Source organism: Eptatretus burgeri, unplaced genomic scaffold, assembly GCF_056783735.1.
Source record: "Eptatretus burgeri isolate ZD-2024b unplaced genomic scaffold, Ebu_testis_v1 Ebu_testis_scaffold_3155, whole genome shotgun sequence".
Classification (NCBI taxonomy): domain Eukaryota; kingdom Metazoa; phylum Chordata; class Myxini; order Myxiniformes; family Myxinidae; genus Eptatretus; species Eptatretus burgeri.
In genome coordinates, this window is record NW_028225103.1 from 349,743 (window position 1) to 368,401 (window position 18,659).

The window sequence follows — 18,659 nt, forward strand, 5'->3', positions numbered from 1 at the left end:
GCTTATCTTAGGGCCCAGCAATTCTCTTCGACAGTCCCTCTCCCCTGTCCAGGCTTCTTATCACTGTGGGTTGTTTCAAGGAAAAACAAAACTCTCTTTTAAGTTCACAGAAATGGTAAGAGTAAAGGACATGTCCAGCTTTGGTATCACAGTAAAAGCACAGCCCCATTAGTTTCTCAAGAGTGGAATGTGGGTTTACCAGAATTGAGTGCAGCACTGTAACAATGTATTTCCAATGCCTATGATGGGCTAACTGGTGGCACTAAAGGCTCTGAAGATTTTAAAATGCAGTTCAACCGAAACAAGAGCCCAGGAGTGGAATGCTTGTGAAAACCAAGATAAAGTTTAGCTTTACCAGGAAAGGCCATGTCTTGGTTTGTTATCACTAAAATAGCACAGCCGGTGCCTTTAGAGGGCATCTGGTGGACTGACTTACTGGGAACAGTGCCACTAAAACTATAGAGTTTTAAAATGCATTACAGAGTATTTAAAAATTGGTTCGAATACCTACATCTAACTAATATATGTGGATTAATTATGGCTCGAATGTGACCATAAAATAGCACTCCTCACAGTTATATTTTCACCCCTCTGTTTGTTACTTACGAAATCTTTAGATTTCGTAAGTATATTGATCACTTCCGTCCTCTGTTTGTGTGTTCGTTTGTTTGTCGGCACGATAACTCGAGAACGGAAGAAGCTACCAATGTCAAATTACACCACGTGATTCAGGAGGGTGATGGCTCACGCTGATTAGATTTTGGTCAAAATCGGTCAAAGGTCAAGGTCACAGCTTGGTCAAACATTCAATTTTTGATGGTTTGGTACAGAATCATCGGAGAAACTTCTGGTTTGCGTCGCTTCCTTCTCCAGAGGCAGCTTTGACTTCCGGTTCCGGTTTTGGAGCAGCGAGAGGTCTCCTTCGGGGCTCCCTGCTGACGTTCTCAAAGCTAAGTTTCCGGTTGTTATTTGTCCCGTTTTAACTGTTTAATTTTCTCACCTACATGTAACTGTGTGTTGCTAGTTCGGTTTTGTTTCAAAAATCGTGCTATTTTGTGAGTATTTTTGTCGACGTTCTTACCTGTGCTTTTATTAGACAAGGTCAGAGGTCAAGTTGACGATTTCGTAAGTACCATTATATGACTGCTTGTTGGGTTGTTTGTTTGTTTGTCCGGTCGTCTACAGCCCAAACGGCTGGACCAGTCGTTCTTAAATTTTTACACCTGATAGCAATCCACCTGAGACGGTCCGCGTCCAAACCCCGTCTTAATCGGACTAAACGTCACTACGTGACGTCACACAACGTGAAAACACATTTTTGGACATAACTCAGTTCCGCATACTTCCGGAAGTAGCGACTTCCGGTTGACGCCAAATTAAACTTCATTCAAATACCTAAATGATTACGAAATGCATCTTATTACAAATTATGCATAGTTTTCGCAAGCGTATGATGTCAAAGTTTTGCCTATAGATGTCATTTTTAAAAAAATATTTACGCTCGTGTGCAGCCGAAACTACTGAAGCAATCGTTCTCAAATTTTAACACGTGATAGCCAATCTTGCTGAAATAGTCTGGCATCAAATATCGTCATAATCGCACTTAACGTCACAACGTTACGTCAAAAAAAGGTGAAAACAAGCTTTTGAACATAACTCAGTAACTGGAAGTCGTAGCGACTTCCTGTTGACGCCAAAACAAACTTCAATGGAATACCTAAATGTTTTAAAATGCATGTTAGTACAAATTATGCACAGTTTTCGCAAGCGTATGACGTCAAAGTTTTTAGCTGTTGGCGTGATTTAAAAAAAATTCTATTCGTTCTGCAGGTCACAATTCTTCACCGATTTGGATGAAATTTTAACAGCTGATAGAAATCCACAGTGCAAAAAGATATGTGACTTTTGGTGATGTTCAAGATCAGGATCTGGATTCTGCATCACTTTATATTATCGCCCATTATAAACCAATGGGGAATTTTGTGAATTACACATGGCTATTTCTCAAACAGTTTTGCACTTATTATATTGAAACTTACACTGTCTATTTATGCATGTAATATTAACATGTGTACAAAGTTTGATCGAAATTGACCCAAGGTCAAGGTCAGGGTCACCCAAAACATGAAAAACACATATAAAATACTGTTACAGCTATGGAAATTCGCAGAACACCATTAAAGGTCCTGAGTTCAGTTAGATCGATAAGTCTGTGTTCAGTTAGATTTCCCCACCGTTGTTTCATGGGAATTATTCGTGTCACAGGGCTGTGATCTTTGAGATAGCCGTTTTTCTTTACTATCGTTATTTTGGACCAACCACCAACATCACTCTCATCAACCGCTTCACAACAACCACAACCACACCTGCCTCTCAACAACCACGCCCTCCTCACCACTCCACCAGCAACCGTCAACATCTCCACACCACAAACATCGCTTCACCTTTGCACCAGCCGCGGCGAGTCCCCAGCGAACAGCGTCGCTGCAAACCGACGCGGGGGGTTTCGTTATGAGCGCAAGCGACGGTGATGCCACGCACGTCCGCTCTGTAAAAGCTTCGCCTCGGAAAACGGATCACAGGAGAGGAAGGGGCGGGGCCTGTGGGGGTCGAAGGGTGATGATTTCAAACACGTCGGCTCGCTCTCGGAGAATCGGATCCAGAGGGCCGGTGATTTCTACAACGTCCGCTTTCCGAGCAGAGGTCAGAGGTGAGAGGGCGGAGATCAGATCTCGTCTCACCAGCCCTATAAATGGCTGCGCAGAGCGCCAGTTCAACCAGTCGAGTCGAGTCGAGTCGGGTCTTGGAGGCGAGTCTGGAGAGGTCGAGGAGCCGCATGGAAGTGTGATGCCTGCCGTAGATGGAGAAGCTGAGGAGAACGGAGGAAGCGCAAACGGGGAGTGCGGCTAAGTTGCTGTGCCGCGCAGAGCTGCGGAACGTGTACGAGCTGGAGAGAGCTCGCCCGCCAGCGCCAGACGGTCCGAGGTGATCGGGCTTCGGGACGGTCCGAGCATCGCTGAGGAACGGACAGGTTCTTACAGAGCATCAATTTCAAGAGAGCAAAGGCCCGTTCGTTCCTCTCAGGCGTTGCTGGCCGGGACCCATCCCACCAAGCCTGGGCCGGACCGCGGTTATGCTAGCTGCCGTGGGGAAGGAGCGTCGTGGGTCGTCCAGCAAGGAAGGTAACCTGCGCGGCCTCGCGGAGCCTCTGCGGTCTACACGGCTCCACGGTATAAAGGCCCACGGGCCCAGTCTGACTCGCTAGTCTATGGGGGTGGTCTTTCTCCTGGGGTTTTGCTTTCGAATGCATGTTGTGGCGCCGTGTCGTGCGAAGTAAAACTGTGTAAGTGACCCCATTGATAATTGCTTATCATCGGTTGTAGTGTTTTACCTTGCTCGTGTCTTGTCCCCTTCCCCCATTGACTGCATGATTGTTTGTATATGTGCATCTGTGTGGTAAATAAATGTGCTTGTGTGAATGTTAACCCGTTCGTCGTGTCTTTTTTCCCCAAATTGAACTACTATCTTGCTTTTGGAATACCAGTTGGTTTTTAAATAACCAATAAATAGAATCGGGTCCGGCGAGGTCTGGCGATAATATCCGCTCGGTTATCCCAGAACGGAACGGACCGCTTAAGCGGTTCGTGTCCAAGCAGGCTTTTGCCGAGGTACGGTCCCTCGGTAGGTTACCCGCGCGGGTACTTAGGTATATCGATATTCGGCGATTGACCCTGTCGCGCGCGGGTAGAATACGGACTGGGCCGTGGTGGGATTACAAACCCACCCGTGACTGGTTTCTGGCGTTGTTCCAGAAAGTCACGACTGAATTGCTCGTTCGGTGGGCGAACCGGCCGCTATGAGTTAACGCGGTCGATGAGCACGCCAAGCGGGCGGAGATTCGTAACAATACATTCGTAACAATTTTTGTTTTCCAACATATTTCAAACCTGATAACGTGATCGTAAAGCTGGTTGAAAAGCAATGTTCCGAGGTATTTTCAAATATTTTCTTCGATCAAAATGAAGGCAACAAGCACCGATGACAAGTTGTTGAATGTCACATGGTGGCTTTAAATGAGTTGTGAAAATTTTCAATCTGCTGCCGTTACCATGACAACACGCACCTGATAATTGTTATTTGTGACGTCGCGTCATTTTATTAATGTACGAACAAATAAACGCCACACATTCCATGACATTACAGCTTGGACCACCACACAGAAAGGTCAACTAATTCGCCAAGTGTCGTGCTATGCACGATTTTTCATTTGTTTGTTTGTTGTTTTGTTTGCGTTGTTTGTCTGTGTGCAGGGTATCTCAAAAAAGTTGTGGACGGATCAGGATGAAATTTGGTGGGAAGGTTGGGTGTGTGACAAGGATGAACTGATTATTTGTTGGTGAAGATGCGGATCGGACGACTATAATTTTTAAAGTGATTCTTCACCAGTGAGAGATGGGGCCAAAATTATATATAGCACAATATCTCATGAAGTTGTGGACGGATTCGGACGAAACTTGGTGGACAGTTTGGGTGTGTGACCACGACAAATTGATTCGATTTTGGTGATGATCTGAATCTGGATGTGGAGATGAGAATTATATTATTTGTAAGTGATTCTTCACCAGTGAAAGAGAGGGCCAAAAACGATATTTCGTATGATATTTCAAAAATGTATTGGTCCCGATATGTTCTCGTGGATCAGGCATTACATGGTGGAGGTATGTGCTCGACCGAGTGCCCTTCTAGATTGTTTTGGAATTGGAATGCCCTGCCATGTAGGACCTATTAAGCTGCTCGATACACCTTAACTTGACGTGCATTTAAAACATGGGAATTATTCCGGGTTATTTGCAGCGAATTAGCCAAATCAACTCAGGTCTTGATAATTTTCGTGTTTCACATTCCACATCGCAACGCTCCAGTAGAACTGCACAAAAAACCTGTCACACACACGTTATCCATTTATCGCAGTCTTAAAGGGTCTACAGGATCTTAGAGGTCTTATGGGTCCTCAGGGTCTTATGGGTCTTTTGGGCATTTGGCGAATATACTGATCAACTTTGTTCAAGTCGATTGATATATTCAGTGACAGTGCAAATACTTTTGCCATCTATGGCTATGGCTTGGAAACGAACAACCAAGCTAGCCAAGTAGCTTAAGTACTCATCAAGTTCTCCAACAAAATGGTTGATCAGGGATGGCTGGCTTGGCAAGCGATTACCGATCGTCGTTCAATAACTTTAACATCCATGTTCCACGAGACGCCCAGAATATCAAACAATGATTTGGATAAATGAGCACTTTTTAGTAGTCGGCTGCTGATAACCCTTTCACTGCTGATAAGTTGAATTCCTGAGTTTAAATTTTGTAATTTGGCTCAGTTTAAGAGAATGTAGAGGTTATAGCATGTGCGGAAATGAAATAAAGCCAGGAACGCTGGAATTTCCAGGTGTTTATATGCATTACAATGCACCCATCGATTCGTAGCTATGATGAACAGGAATTTGATGATGTGAGTGAGGAAAGTGAAAAAAACTTCATCGTTGAGAAACCGTTGCGGCCTGTTCCATGTCAAGGCAATGTTGAGCAATTCACAAAAAATGGCGAATCAAGACCCCAGTGAGGGACAGCAAGGTGACCAGGGATAAGCTCTGATAAAGGATCGAATTAAATTTAATTATCTTCCAAAGGGGTGTTTTAATTAACACAAACACCCAATTTACAAGTCATGCAATTCCTTGGAGCTTTCATTGTTTGCATGCAAATTTTCAGTGCTCAGTTTCTTGGTTTTGGACTTTGAGGAGACGCACACACACACACACAATAACTGACTGACACACACTGGCATTTATTATTATGGAAGAAGATAGATCGTGAAACATCCTGCAATCCGATCATCATGTTATCAAATCATTCTCATTTGTTGGAATGCATAAAAACATTTCACTCAAATATCTCCTTTCGTCAAATTATTTCCACGACATGTCAGGTGCAGCAATGTCAACCAAAGATTTTCAATGAAGTCGTGTCTTCAATAGGGGTCTTTATCCCCCAGCTAAGTTGGGGGCAGCTTTCATCCTTGAAGAGGCAACAAAGCCCGGTATTGTTCTGTGGTGGAAGTACTCGAACCTCGATTGGAATCACTCCAGTAACTCCAGTCCCAATGAGAGTTGAACCATTTATTCACGTGCACACGGGAAGAAACAAATTCACAGATCAACACCAAGATGAGGTGTTGTGAACTTCCTTCTCTCGGAGATCTGTTCACAATCATCACTTTTTATTGCAAAATTATTTGCATGGAAAGGGGGAAAGAGGGGGTATGGGTCGGACAAAGAACAGTGCACGTTATCTTCATAAAACTACACATCACTCAATGCTCCTCAGTCTCTTGATTAGAAGAACACCATATTTGCTTTGTGTGCGAGTAATAGGGGTCTTTATCCCCCAGATAACTCGGGGGGCAGCTTTCATTTTTGCAGAAGCTACAACGCCGTGTATTGTATCAAGCGTGGGTCGATGGAAGTTGGTTTCGAAGTTTGTCTTGTCTCTCACGGCTTTGTTTAAAACACAATCCCAATGTCTTCCTGTGGTATTTTTTCAGTTTCCTGGGTGGGTGGTCTGAGCACCTACTGCACCTGGACCTGGCCAACTGCCATTGGGTCACAAACGAGTCCTTGGAATCTGTAACCATGCTCTGCCCAAACCTTTGTGACCTGAACCTGTCGTCATGTGAACAAATACCACCCAGAGAGTTCAGGCAGCTCTCGTCCTTGCAGAGGCTGCAACGCCTCGTCCTGTTCGAAACACGAATCGATGTGAGCTCTTTACGTAGTTTATGTTAGTTTTACTCTCTCGCAATTTTGTCGTTAATAAAACCATTGTAAGTAAATCTTGATTTTTTTTTCATGGCAATGTGAAATCTACATGCCCCCTTCCTTTGCCCCCCACTCCCCCAGGCAAGTGGATTGAAAGTCTAACACAGACGGAATGAGAAACGTCACACCAAAATGAAATAATAAGAACATATGAAGCTGGATTTTCGTACACTTCCCATTTACTTTCCTTCCATAGCCAATTGAACTCTGCAAGGTCGATAGCGATATCAAGATGGCCTTGATAGCGCCCTTCTTTAATCTACATGGTCGACTGCCTGTTAGAGATTTTGCATCTCCATGAGATTGCAAAGGAGACTGCCAGCTTAACGTCACCTCCATGATACATCACCCCCCTGTTGGCACGGTGCCACAATGGTTTTTAGATCCTCAGACTGGTTCTTCGATCTTGAAACGACTCGAAGCGTTGAATTCTAGAACAAGCTAAAAAATTCAGTCTTTCTGTTTCGTTGCGCTCCGTGGATGGGAAGGGGATTATTTTACCAATGTTAAAGGATAACATCGTACTCCCATCTTGTTTCAGACGGAGAGTCTCCTGTCGATCACTTCTAAGTGCAAAGAGTTGAGGCATCTCAACCTCGGCGACTGTTCTGAGGTACGTGTACCTCTTTGTACCACCGCAGAGGTGTTTTGCAGTTAAACCATAGTCCTGCACGATTGTGAAGACAAACTGATTTATTTCCAGCTTGGGCTGAGTTCATCTGATTTGTTCATATTTTGTTTCCTCGTCACATAAATATAAACACAGTCTTTGTGTTGTTATGATTATTCACGATGGGCTTCAGGCGTTGCTTATCCCTGCGTCTTATCCATGGTTGCAATTCATACAGTTAACGATGCCTTTCGAACCTTAATCACTGCAAAAATATTGGAAACGAGAGCGAAGTCCATGGCTCACCATCTAATATCCCCCACGCTCCCCCCAACCCCCCCCCCCCCGAAAGCAAAGTTGAAAGATTTCACAAAACTCCACCAGGAATAACCCAATCTTCAATTTTGATTGAATTTTTTTCCCATTTTGACCCCTGTGACTCAAACTTCCCATTCCAAGACACGAACTGGGGAACAAATCCCCAAAAAATTGTTGCATATTTCATGCAACTGTACAAAGTTTCATTAAAAATATTAAAATTACATTTTTAGTTGTTCGCCCAGCCCCAGTGGGCGTGGCGAAAAATGATTGTTTTTGCACCTTCTTGCCATGTGGTGATCACAACTACCAAGTTTGTTGAGTTTATGCCCATCTGTTTCGGAGGAGATAGCGTGACGGGCGGACAGACAGACAGACAGACAGACAGACAGACAGACAGACAGACAGACAGAGAAGATTACAATACCTGCCTTTTTTTTCAAAAAGCTTCAGGATAATAAAGCTTAGATAATAGCTTAGATAATCAAAGCTCAGATAACAGCTGAGAAAATAAAGCTTAAATAATAGCTGAGATAATAATTGCTTTGATCATAGCTTAGATAATAATCTCTTGAATAATAAAGCTCAAATAATAGCTTATATTGTGATAGCTTACGTAATAATAGCTCAGATAATACAGCTTAGATAATATCTTAGATCATAGTTTCGATAATAAAGTTTGGATAATAGCTGAGATAATAGCTAAGATAATAATAGCTTTTATAATAGCTTCCATAACAATAACTGAGATAATGGAGCTTAGTTAATAGCTTCAATAACAATAGCTTTGAAAATAGCTAAAATAACAAGTGGTGCCAGGCACAACAAATCCCGCCCATTTAAGGCATAAAGTTATTTTGGGGATCAAATTTAAATTTGATACATTCTTAACCTGAATGTTGATTATAAGGAATAGAATAAGGAATATTTTAGTCTTAGTTTGAAGTCAATTAAACCATTTTTGACGAAGTTATGAGTGAAAAAGATTTTGACCTTTTCGTGACCTGACCTTGACCTTTGACCTCATTGGACCCATAAGTTAATGGGGTCGTCCGAGGTTCATTACCCACCTGCGGATACAATTTGACAGTGTTAAAGCCAGCCGTTTTCCCGTAAAGTTGTATTTTCGTGTTCAATTTGAGGTACTACACGATATGGTTCCTAAAACTTGAAAATTTGACCTTGGGGTCAAATATGTTTGACCTTAGGCGATAACCATGAAGGTCAAGGCCAATCGCCACCAAAAATTAATCAGCTGAGCGCCAGACCATGAACTATATTCCCATGAAGTTTGAAGACGATCCGATCAAAATTACTCAAAAAATAAGGGTTTCGTCGACTCCCCTGATTTGCGACAAAGTGACCTTGACCTTTGACCTTGACCTTCAAAATTTTATGCGCTGAAAGGGACCTCTATAGGCCTCTGATATGCGAAGTTACAAAAATTTCCAATGATAATTGTGCTCTGCAGAGTGATTTATATGTGATTACAGACCCCCCAAAAAACAAAAAACAAATGAAGGTCAAGGCCAATCGCCACCAAAAATTAATCAGCTGAGCGCCAGACCATGAACTATATTCCCATGAAGTTTGAAGACGATCCGATTAAAATTACTCAAAAAATAAGGGTTTCGTCGACTCCCCTGATTTGCGACAAAGTGACCTTGACCTTTGACCTTGACCTTCAAAATTTTGTGCACTGAAAGGGACCTCTATAGGCCTCTGATATGCGAAGTTACAAAAATTTCCAATGATAATTGTGCTCTGCAGAGTGATTTATATGTGATTACAGACCCCCCAAAAAAAAAAAAACATATGAAGGTCAAGGTCAATCGCCACCAAAAATTAATCAGCTGAACGCCAGACCATGAACTATATTCCCATGAAGTTTGAAGACGATCCTATCAAAATTACTCAAAAAATAAGGGTTTCGTCGACTCCCCTGATTTGCGACAAAGTGACCTTGACCTTTGACCTTGACCTTCAAAATTTTGTGCACTGAAAGGGACCTCTATAGGCCTCTGATATGCGAAGTTACAAAAATTTCCAATGATAATTGTGCTCTGCAGAGTGATTTATATGTGATTACAGACCCCCCAAAAAAAAAAAAACATATGAAGGTCAAGGCCAATCGCCACCAAAAATTAATCAGCTGAACGCCAGACCATGAACTATATTCCCATGAAGTTTGAAGACGATCCTATCAAAATTACTCAAAAAATAAGGGTTTCGTCGACTCCCCTGATTTGCGACAAAGTGACCTTGACCTTTGACCTTGACCTTCAAAATTTTGTGCGCTGAAAGGGACCTCTATAGGCCTCTGATATGCGAAGTTACAAAAATTTCCAATGATAACTGTACCCTGCAAAAATTTTTATACGTGATTACAGACAAACAATCAAACAAACAAAAAAAAAATAAAAAAAAAAACATACAAGCTGACTAACATATCTTGCAAAAACTTCGTTTTGGTAAGATAACAAACCGGACGATTACAATATCCTGCTCCCTCCCTCCAAATGTACTTTAAGCGGCTTTAAAAGCCAGTTAATATCCCGAGCGCACCATGGCAGTCAATGGGAGAAAGTGACGCAATACAACGAACAGGTTGACATTCAAACAATGGGGCATTTATTTACAGTAGGCATGCAGTCAATGAATGGGGGGGATCGGATATGGGGACAAGACACGAGCAAAAGCCTACAGCCGAGTTCTATTCGGAATGTACAAGCACGTACTTACTCACAATTCTACTTAGAGATAAGGCGCCACCGACTTTCATACAAAAACCCAACAAAGAAAAGACACGGGCTCGTCAGCCTTTAATATTCCTCAGAGCCGGGATGACCGAAAGGCTCCGAGAGGCCGGGCCGGTTCCCTCGCCGCCCCTCGGTGGCGACTCGTTTGGCTTCGGGTTGGCGATCCTCGGTGTCTCCGTCTCACTGGCTCGTTGCCAACGCAGCAGCGACTTGCAATGGCGGCTTGGTGGGTCAAGGGCCTTGCGACGCGCCCGACTCTCCACTGCCGTCTGGCTGCGCTCCAAGGCTTCTCCCACGAGCTACTGCTCCAGTGATCTCAACCCACCAACGACTCGACCTCTTCCACCAACTCCACGACGACACTCAACTTCCTCCAACTCAATTCCCTCCAACTCAACTCCCTCCAACTCAACTCCCTCCAACTCAACTGCTTTCTCAGCGTCCCAACGTGGCTTTTTATCGGGTCCGGGGCGTTCGCCCCTCCCTTCCCGGCGCGCGCGCAGGAAAATCCTTGGGAGAGAGATTGGGAAATCCTTGGGAAAAATGTGCTGACGCCTTTTTGAGGGCCGCACCCCAACCGTCAAATCTGTTTCCTTCTTCGGGTGGCTTTCTGGGAGTGTTGTTCTTGTTTGTCGAGGAGGGTCGTTTTTCTTCAAGGCAAAAGGCCGTTTTGATCTGGTTATGTTTGTGGAGATGCCATGGTTGTAGACTTTGTGGCGTTGTGGTGGAGGTGGCGTGGTTGTGGAGTTTGTTGTTGAAGAGATGTTGTTTAAAATAAAAGATAGCAAAAGAATAACGGCTAACTCAAAGATTCACAGCCAGGCACACGAACAAATCCCGTTATACATCGGTGGGGAAATCTCACCTGGAACACGCACCTAGCGAAATAACTGATCTCTGGGGAACCGGAATGGTGTTCTGTGAATTTCCACCACCGTAACAACATTAATAGCTCAGATAATAGGTAAGATAATAAAAGCTCATGCAATAGCAAAGATAATAAGAGCTTACTTACATCATAGCTGAGATAATAAAGCTGAGATAACAAGAAGCGAATACTTCGATATCACGCAGCTGGGGACAGTAAAAGTCTCGGTTAAAAATGATGAAACAATTTTGCAGTTATAAAATTTAAATGTAGACACAGTGAATGAGTATGCATGATGGGAAGAGTTGTGACGTTGGGCAAATTTATATTTATAGCCCTCAGATCAAAGGGACATACTCGGCCATAAGTGTGAGAGAAGACACAGGACAGAATAGCAAATTATATAACAGCGTGATGTCGCCGCGCTGTAACGAGAGTTACAACGCTGCGCGTCAACAACTTACGGAACAGGATGATTATCACTTCCTGCTCAGAAAATCAACTTCCAGAATCACACAGAAAACGATTCAGCACAAAAAACGTCATTCTTCCGCATTAACCCCGCCCACAATTCACCCAGCAATCTCCGCCCACAATTCACCCAGCAATCTCCGCCCACAATTCACCCAGCAATCTCCGCCCACAATTCACCCAGCAATCTCCGCCCACAATTCACCCAGCAATCTCCGCCCACAATCCACCCAGCAATCTCCGCCCACAATTCACCCAGCAATCTCCGCCCACAATTCACGCAGCAATCTCCGCCCACAATCCACCCAGCAATCTCCGCCCACAATTCACCCGGCAATCTCCGCTCACAATCCACCCGGCAATCTCCGCCCACAATTCACGCAGCAATCTCCGCCCACAATTCACCCAGCAATCTCCGCCCACAATTCACCCAGCAAACTCCGCCCACAATTCACCCAGCAATCTCCGCCCACAATTCACCCGGCAATCTCCGCCCACAATTCACCCGGCAATCTCCGCCCACAATTCACCCGGCAATCTCCGCCCACAATTCACCCGGCAATCTCCGCCCACAATTCACCCGGCAATCTCCGCCCACAATTCACCCGGCAATCTCCGCCCACAATTCACCCAGCAATCTCCGCCCACAATTCACCCAGCAATCTCCGCCCACAATTCACCCAGCAATCTCCGCCCACAATTCACCCGGCAATCTCCGCCCACAATTCACCCGGCAATCTCCGCCCACAATTCACCTGGCAATCTCCGCCCACAATCCACCCGGCAATCTCCGCCCACAATTCACCCGGCAATCTCCGCCCACAATTCACCCGGCAATCTCCGCCCACAATTCACCCAGCAATCTCCGCCCACAATTCACCCAGCAAACTCCGCCCACAATTCACCCAGCAATCTCCGCCCACAATTCACCCGGCAATCTCCGCCCACAATTCACCCAGCAATCTCCGCCCACAATCCACCCGGTAATCTCCGCCCACAATGCACCCGGCAATCTCCGCCCACAATCCACCCGGCAATCTCCGCCCACAATCCACCCAGCAATCTCCGCCCACAATCCACCTGGCAATCTCCGCCCACAATCCACCCAGCAATCTCCGCCCACAATCAACCCGGCAATCTCCGCCCACAATCCACCCGGCAATCTCCGCCCACATCACACCCAACAATAAGTGTGACAGAAGACACAGGACAGAATAGCCAATTATATAACAGCGCGATGTCGCCGCGCTGTAATAATAGTGAATATCATAATAGCTCAGATAATAAAGCTCCGATAATTGCTCAGATAATCACAGCCGAGACAATAAAGTTTTGGCAATAGCTTTCATAATAATAACTTGGATAATAATAGCTTACATAACTTTTTTTCAAAAAGCTCAGGGATAAAAAAGGAATTAAATTTTAATCAAAGCTCGTGCCTGAAAGAAGAAAGGAGACGATGGCTGTATGTTTGTCGTGCACTGCCGCTGATGATATATTTGTTGGAGATTTGTTTGAGTTTGAACGTCCCTTGTGTTAAAGGATTCACAGAAGCATTTCCTTCCTTCCCCTGCAGCAATGTGTGTCACGATGCATGTTCCTCATCTTTCCAACCTCAGGTGAAACATCCCAACACGGTCTTACTCAGTCTGGCCTTAAACTGCCAACAGCTTCGCTCTCTCGATATGTGGAGATCCACTTGTCTGACGGAGGTCGGATTGGCACACCTGACATCCCGTTGCAAGAACATTGAGGTACAAAGAGGTGGGATTGTGGTGGATTAACAGGGGTAGAAAAGATCGAGGTTTTGGTTGGGGCAAGATAAGACATGGTTGTGAACAGCTGTTGTCAAAGCCTGGAGGGGACAATGGGATTTAAGAGAGTGTGAAAGTTTATTCCAAAGGTGGGAAAAAAGAGGAATGAAAGAGTGAAGGTGAGCTGTGATTCGTGATTTTGGTAGTTTTACCAGAAGGGGGTTGCTGGCCGACCTTGAGCACCTTGTGGAAATATGGGGGGGAGACAGAGCAGGGGGCGGGGGGGTGGGGGCGAGACTGGAGAAGAGACAGTAGAAGAGAGAAAGACCACCGACCTGGGTGCGCTGAGAGAGTGAGAGGCCCAAAGACTCAGACTGACCACGGGAGATACCATTGATCCTAAATGCCTTCGTTTCCACAACGTGAAGCCGAGAAAGGTCAGAGGCAGGAGCACGAGCCCAGAGAGGAGAGCAGTACTCCATCAGGCTGTGGATGAAAGCTTTGAATGTAGTCAGGGGCTCAGGTGGGCCAAGGAAGCACTGTATGATGGAGGATTCCCAGTCGACGACTGGCTTTGGAGGCCTTCAGTTTACGTTTTGTATCTTTACGGTGACCTTAGTTTACGTTTTGTATCCCACTGATAGGCTGGATTTGGATTCGTTCCTGAACTAAAATTTAACCGGCTTGTTCTTGTCACCGAACCAACTCATCCACAAAGTTTCGTCCCAATCCATCCACAACTTTTTGAGATATTTTGTTCACAAACAGACAGACAGTCATGGGTGAATACATTACTTCCATCCATCTTCGGTGGTGGAGGTTAAAATCTTCTCTGAAACAGCTTAACAGATCAATGCAAAACCTTACAACTTTGATCGACTGTCCGTGTGTAAAGAAAGTTTGATGACTTTTACATCATCGATAATGTGGTTTTGCAGACATATTGGATTTTGCCAAAAACCTTAAAAAAGAAAATCTCATCCCAAACCTCCCAACCGATCGACGCCAAACTTTAACTGTGTTGTCAAGTACCCACGGGGATTAATGTTTGATAACTAAAACATCACATGTTCTTGGAGCCATATTGGATTTTAGCGAACACTTTCAAAATTCATTTTCTCTCAAACCACCCAAACGATGTACGCAAACCTTTACGTCTGTCATCAACTAGACTTGTGGATGAAAGTTTGAGAACTATAACGTCATCAGTCACATGGTGTGACGTCCATCGTGGATTGTAGGAACATCTTGAAAAAACGATTTCTCCAAAACCGATGCAAAACTTTCCAAACATGATCCAATACCATTGTTTCATGCAGTGTGAAAAGGATGATGTCATTTGTCACATGGTTTGTTTGGCAGCCATATTTGATCCGAAAACACACCTCATCTGATCAATACAAAACTTTATAGATGTGTTGGACTTCCCAATTTGAGGTAGGTTTTAAAGTTATGATGTCATGGATCATGTGGTCAGTCAGTCATTTGATTGAAAAAAATCGTTCAGAAATCCTCTTCTCCGAAACCGCTTTACAGATTGACGCGAAACTTCATATATATGATCGACGAACGATGATAAATAAGGTTTGAGAGCAAAAACGTCATAGGTCACGTGTTCGGCACCTACATTGGATTGAAGTGAAAAGGTTTAAAAATATCGTGTCAAACCACTTTACCAATTGATGCAAAACTTTAGGTGTATCATTGAGTACCGATGACGATAAAAGTTTGATCACGAAAACGTCATCAATTGAGTGGTTTCAGAGAAAATTATTTTGAAACATTTTCCTTCATATCTCTCTCTCTCTCTCTCTCTCTCTCTCTCTCTCTCTCTCTCTCTCTCTCTCTCTCTCTCTCTCTCTCTCTCTCTCTCTCTCTCTCTCTCTCTCTCTCTCTCTCTCTCTCTCTCTCTCTCTCTCTCTCTCTCTCTCTCTCTCTCTCTCTCTCTCTCTCTCTCTCTCTCTCTCTCTCTCTCTCTCTCTCTCTCTCTCTCTCTCTCTCTCTCTCTCTCTCTCTCTCTCTCTTTCTCTCTCCCCCCCTCTCTCTCTCGATCTGGCTTTCTCTCCCAAAGACGAGGACCAGCTCCGAGCTTCTATTTCGTCCCAGCATCTCACCTTTTTCCATCTCTTTGTTCCATCTTTTTGCATCGTGTGCTTCTGTCCTCTTCTTTAAATATCTCTTTTTTTCCATTTCAGCTCATGCGAGCCACCTCCTTATTTGTGCGCATCCGATGGTGGCGGGTCCACGATGCAACCTGCGGAAAATGCCCCATCGTTCTGAGTAAACTTTCAATGCAGCATCTTCCCTCCCTTCACGTGTCTTAGGCCGCGACGAGAGCCCCCCCCTCCTTGCGCACAAGCATTCAGTTGTGCAGTCCTGCACTGTACCACACCTGCGAGATGTGCCGCACCCCAACATGTACGGGAAAAGCGCCGCACCTCCTACCATGAACACGCATGTGAGAATGGACACAGTCCCATGTGGTGAAGGTAATCCGATTGGCCCAAATGATTAACCACCACAAACGGATTGAATGTGCCAAATTTAACAATGTGCGAATGGAGGGAAAATGGAGAGGGATTCCGCCGGGCTGAGGGACGACTGAACGGCTGCGGAGCCGAAGGTCAGACCAATGGGGTGAAGGAGGGATTGTCAAAATGATGTTTGGTGAATTGGTCGAGTGAGAAAGGCAGAGGGGATGTAATGGATCAATGGGGAAAAGGAGGGATTGGTGAAGGAGCAGAGGCGGTGGGGGGTAAATGGACCAATTGTGTGAAGGAGGAAAGATTGAAAGTAGCTGACGGGAGGGAATGGACCCCAATGGAGGTGAAGAAAGAAAGATGGAATGGAGCAGAGAGGGGAACTGCCCTGATTGTTGATATCTTGTTTCCTTGTTTCCTTGGAGGAAGACATCACACCTCTCCCCCCTCAAAAAGACAACACAAACGAATCAACACATTCTTCTCTCCCCTCCCCACCCCTCCCCCCCCTCCAGCGTACACACACTGAGCAAACCCCCTTACCGCTTGACAAGAAACCAAGGACTCTACGCAAATGAAATGACGAATAACTAAAGATAATTAATGAAACAACTAATCCTCGGGTAACCGACGTGTCCATGTCTGCTCTCCATCAGGGTCAGCATCCAAAACTGTAACATTTTCATTAACTCCGCCACCGAACGTCGATGGACGTTATGTTTTGACCCCTGTCTGTCTGTTTGCTTGTTTGGCTATTTGTTTGTTTCTTTGTTTAACAAAATATCTCCAAAATTTGTGGAAGGATTCAGACGAAATTTGGTGGAGAGCTTGGGAATGTGACACCGACATAATTATTAGATGTTGGTGAAGATCCACATCCGGTTCTGGATCCGAGAAGTTTTTCAGTGATTCTTCACCATTGTGAGATCGGGCCGAAAGCGACATGGAGCAGGACTCCTTAAAAATCTACCGAGTGCCCTTCTTGTTTATGCAGCTTTTATCTTGTGGCTTTCAACAACCAACTCTCCTCTCATGACACCCCCTTCCATCCCCTTTCCTCATCGTTTTTAATCTACTTTCTTCCTTCCATGACTTGATAACTTCGAATACTGAATGGTTTTGTTGGGCTTGTTATTTTGTCAAGTTATATTTTTTTGGAAACACTCTGGTGGCTTTAATACCTCTCGAATTGAACAATACAGTTCTTGAATTAATGGGAAGTTAAAAACTGCACGCAATACTTATGTTAATTTAATTGTTCCACACTTAAACTGTTCCACACAGGACCTGGACCTTGGCTGGTGTGAGCATGTGCGGGCAGGCGGTGGTGCTCTCGGTGAGATTTTGCGAGAGCTGCCCAGACTGCGCCGACTGGTGTTAACGGTTAACCGCTCCATCAGCGACACTGACCTTGAATCGCTCGCCAATTACTGCCCTTTACTGGAACAGCTCAACATACTGGGTGCGGTAATTGAGGAGATGATGGGAACTGATGTGGATGGATCCATGAGGGTCACAGAGGTTGTCGATGTGGAAGGAAAATATAAATTGCAAGTGGAAACGAGAATGGCGCTTGGTGGAGTTTGTACCTCCTCCAGACTGAACCATTTACGTTTTGTCCTCCACTGATAGGCTGGATCTTCATCCGGACGTGAACCAAAATCTAATCGGCTTGTTCTTGTCACCAACACAACTCATCCACCAAGTTTCATCCGAATCCGTCCAAAAACGTTTTGAGATATCGGTTTTGACCCCCAGTCTCTCAATGGTGAAGAACCACTCAAACAATTCTCGTATCCGGTTCCAGATCTTCACCAAAATTGAATCATTTCCTCCTTATTGTCCTGGTGGATGATTGCGCGCCACTGAGTGCTGTTGTACTGTAGTTTCGTACTGTGTTTACTGCACACCAAAGCTCCAGATGACCGTGAGCTATTTTCACCATTGTTTGTCATTCATTGAAGCGATTATGTCTGTGTGTGTGTGTGGCAGGTGCTTCACTGGTGACCCATAGAGGGATTTTTCACCTGCTCGATACCTGTCGGCAGATGTGCTTCATTGACATTTCCTTCTGCTTCCCGGTGGATAAGGAGATGGCCTTCGAACTAGAACATCGCTTTCCACACGTCTACATCAAGTATACCAGCTAACAATGAGGTCACATAACCCGTTCAGGGCCGCAAACACCTGAGGATCACTCTGATCCATGCATGACAAACCGATTGTATCATGTCGATGAGGATCGTCCAAATGCTGAACTTAATCAGAACCAAAGCTTCAAGTGTCGTGTTATCATCGCGTTTATTAAATGTGACGTTTCACGAATTTTTTTTCATTTGAGATCACCTGACAGGATTACTTTTTGTTTATCAATATAATCCACCAAACGTTCAAATTGATAAATGTTGTGCCAATAAATGTTACCAAACTCACGACACCCTTTTTGGAGTGTTACTCTTTCACCTTTCACCTCAGCAGATTCTGACAACAGATGCAAAGGCTCTTTGTTTAATTTTCATCA

The 18,659-nt window shown here is 44.6% G+C and overlaps 1 protein-coding gene across 10 annotated transcripts in view; it reads left to right on the plus strand.

Moving 5' to 3' along the window:
• The window catches only part of LOC147006726 (F-box/LRR-repeat protein 4-like), a 30,731-nt gene extending 12,161 nt beyond the window's left edge, over positions 1-18,570 (plus strand). For all 10 annotated transcript variants that reach the window (XM_085868075.1, XM_085868077.1, XM_085868080.1 and 7 more), the window contains 5 exons: positions 6,605-6,818; positions 7,420-7,491; positions 13,524-13,658; positions 17,423-17,600; positions 18,131-18,570. In XM_085868075.1, the coding sequence (XP_085724201.1) occupies positions 6,605-6,818; positions 7,420-7,491; positions 13,524-13,658; positions 17,423-17,600; positions 18,131-18,288 (757 nt within the window). In that variant the 3' untranslated portion in view covers positions 18,289-18,570. The remainder of the gene's footprint in view (positions 1-6,604; positions 6,819-7,419; positions 7,492-13,523; positions 13,659-17,422; positions 17,601-18,130) is intronic.
• Positions 18,571-18,659: the final 89 nt, after the last annotated feature.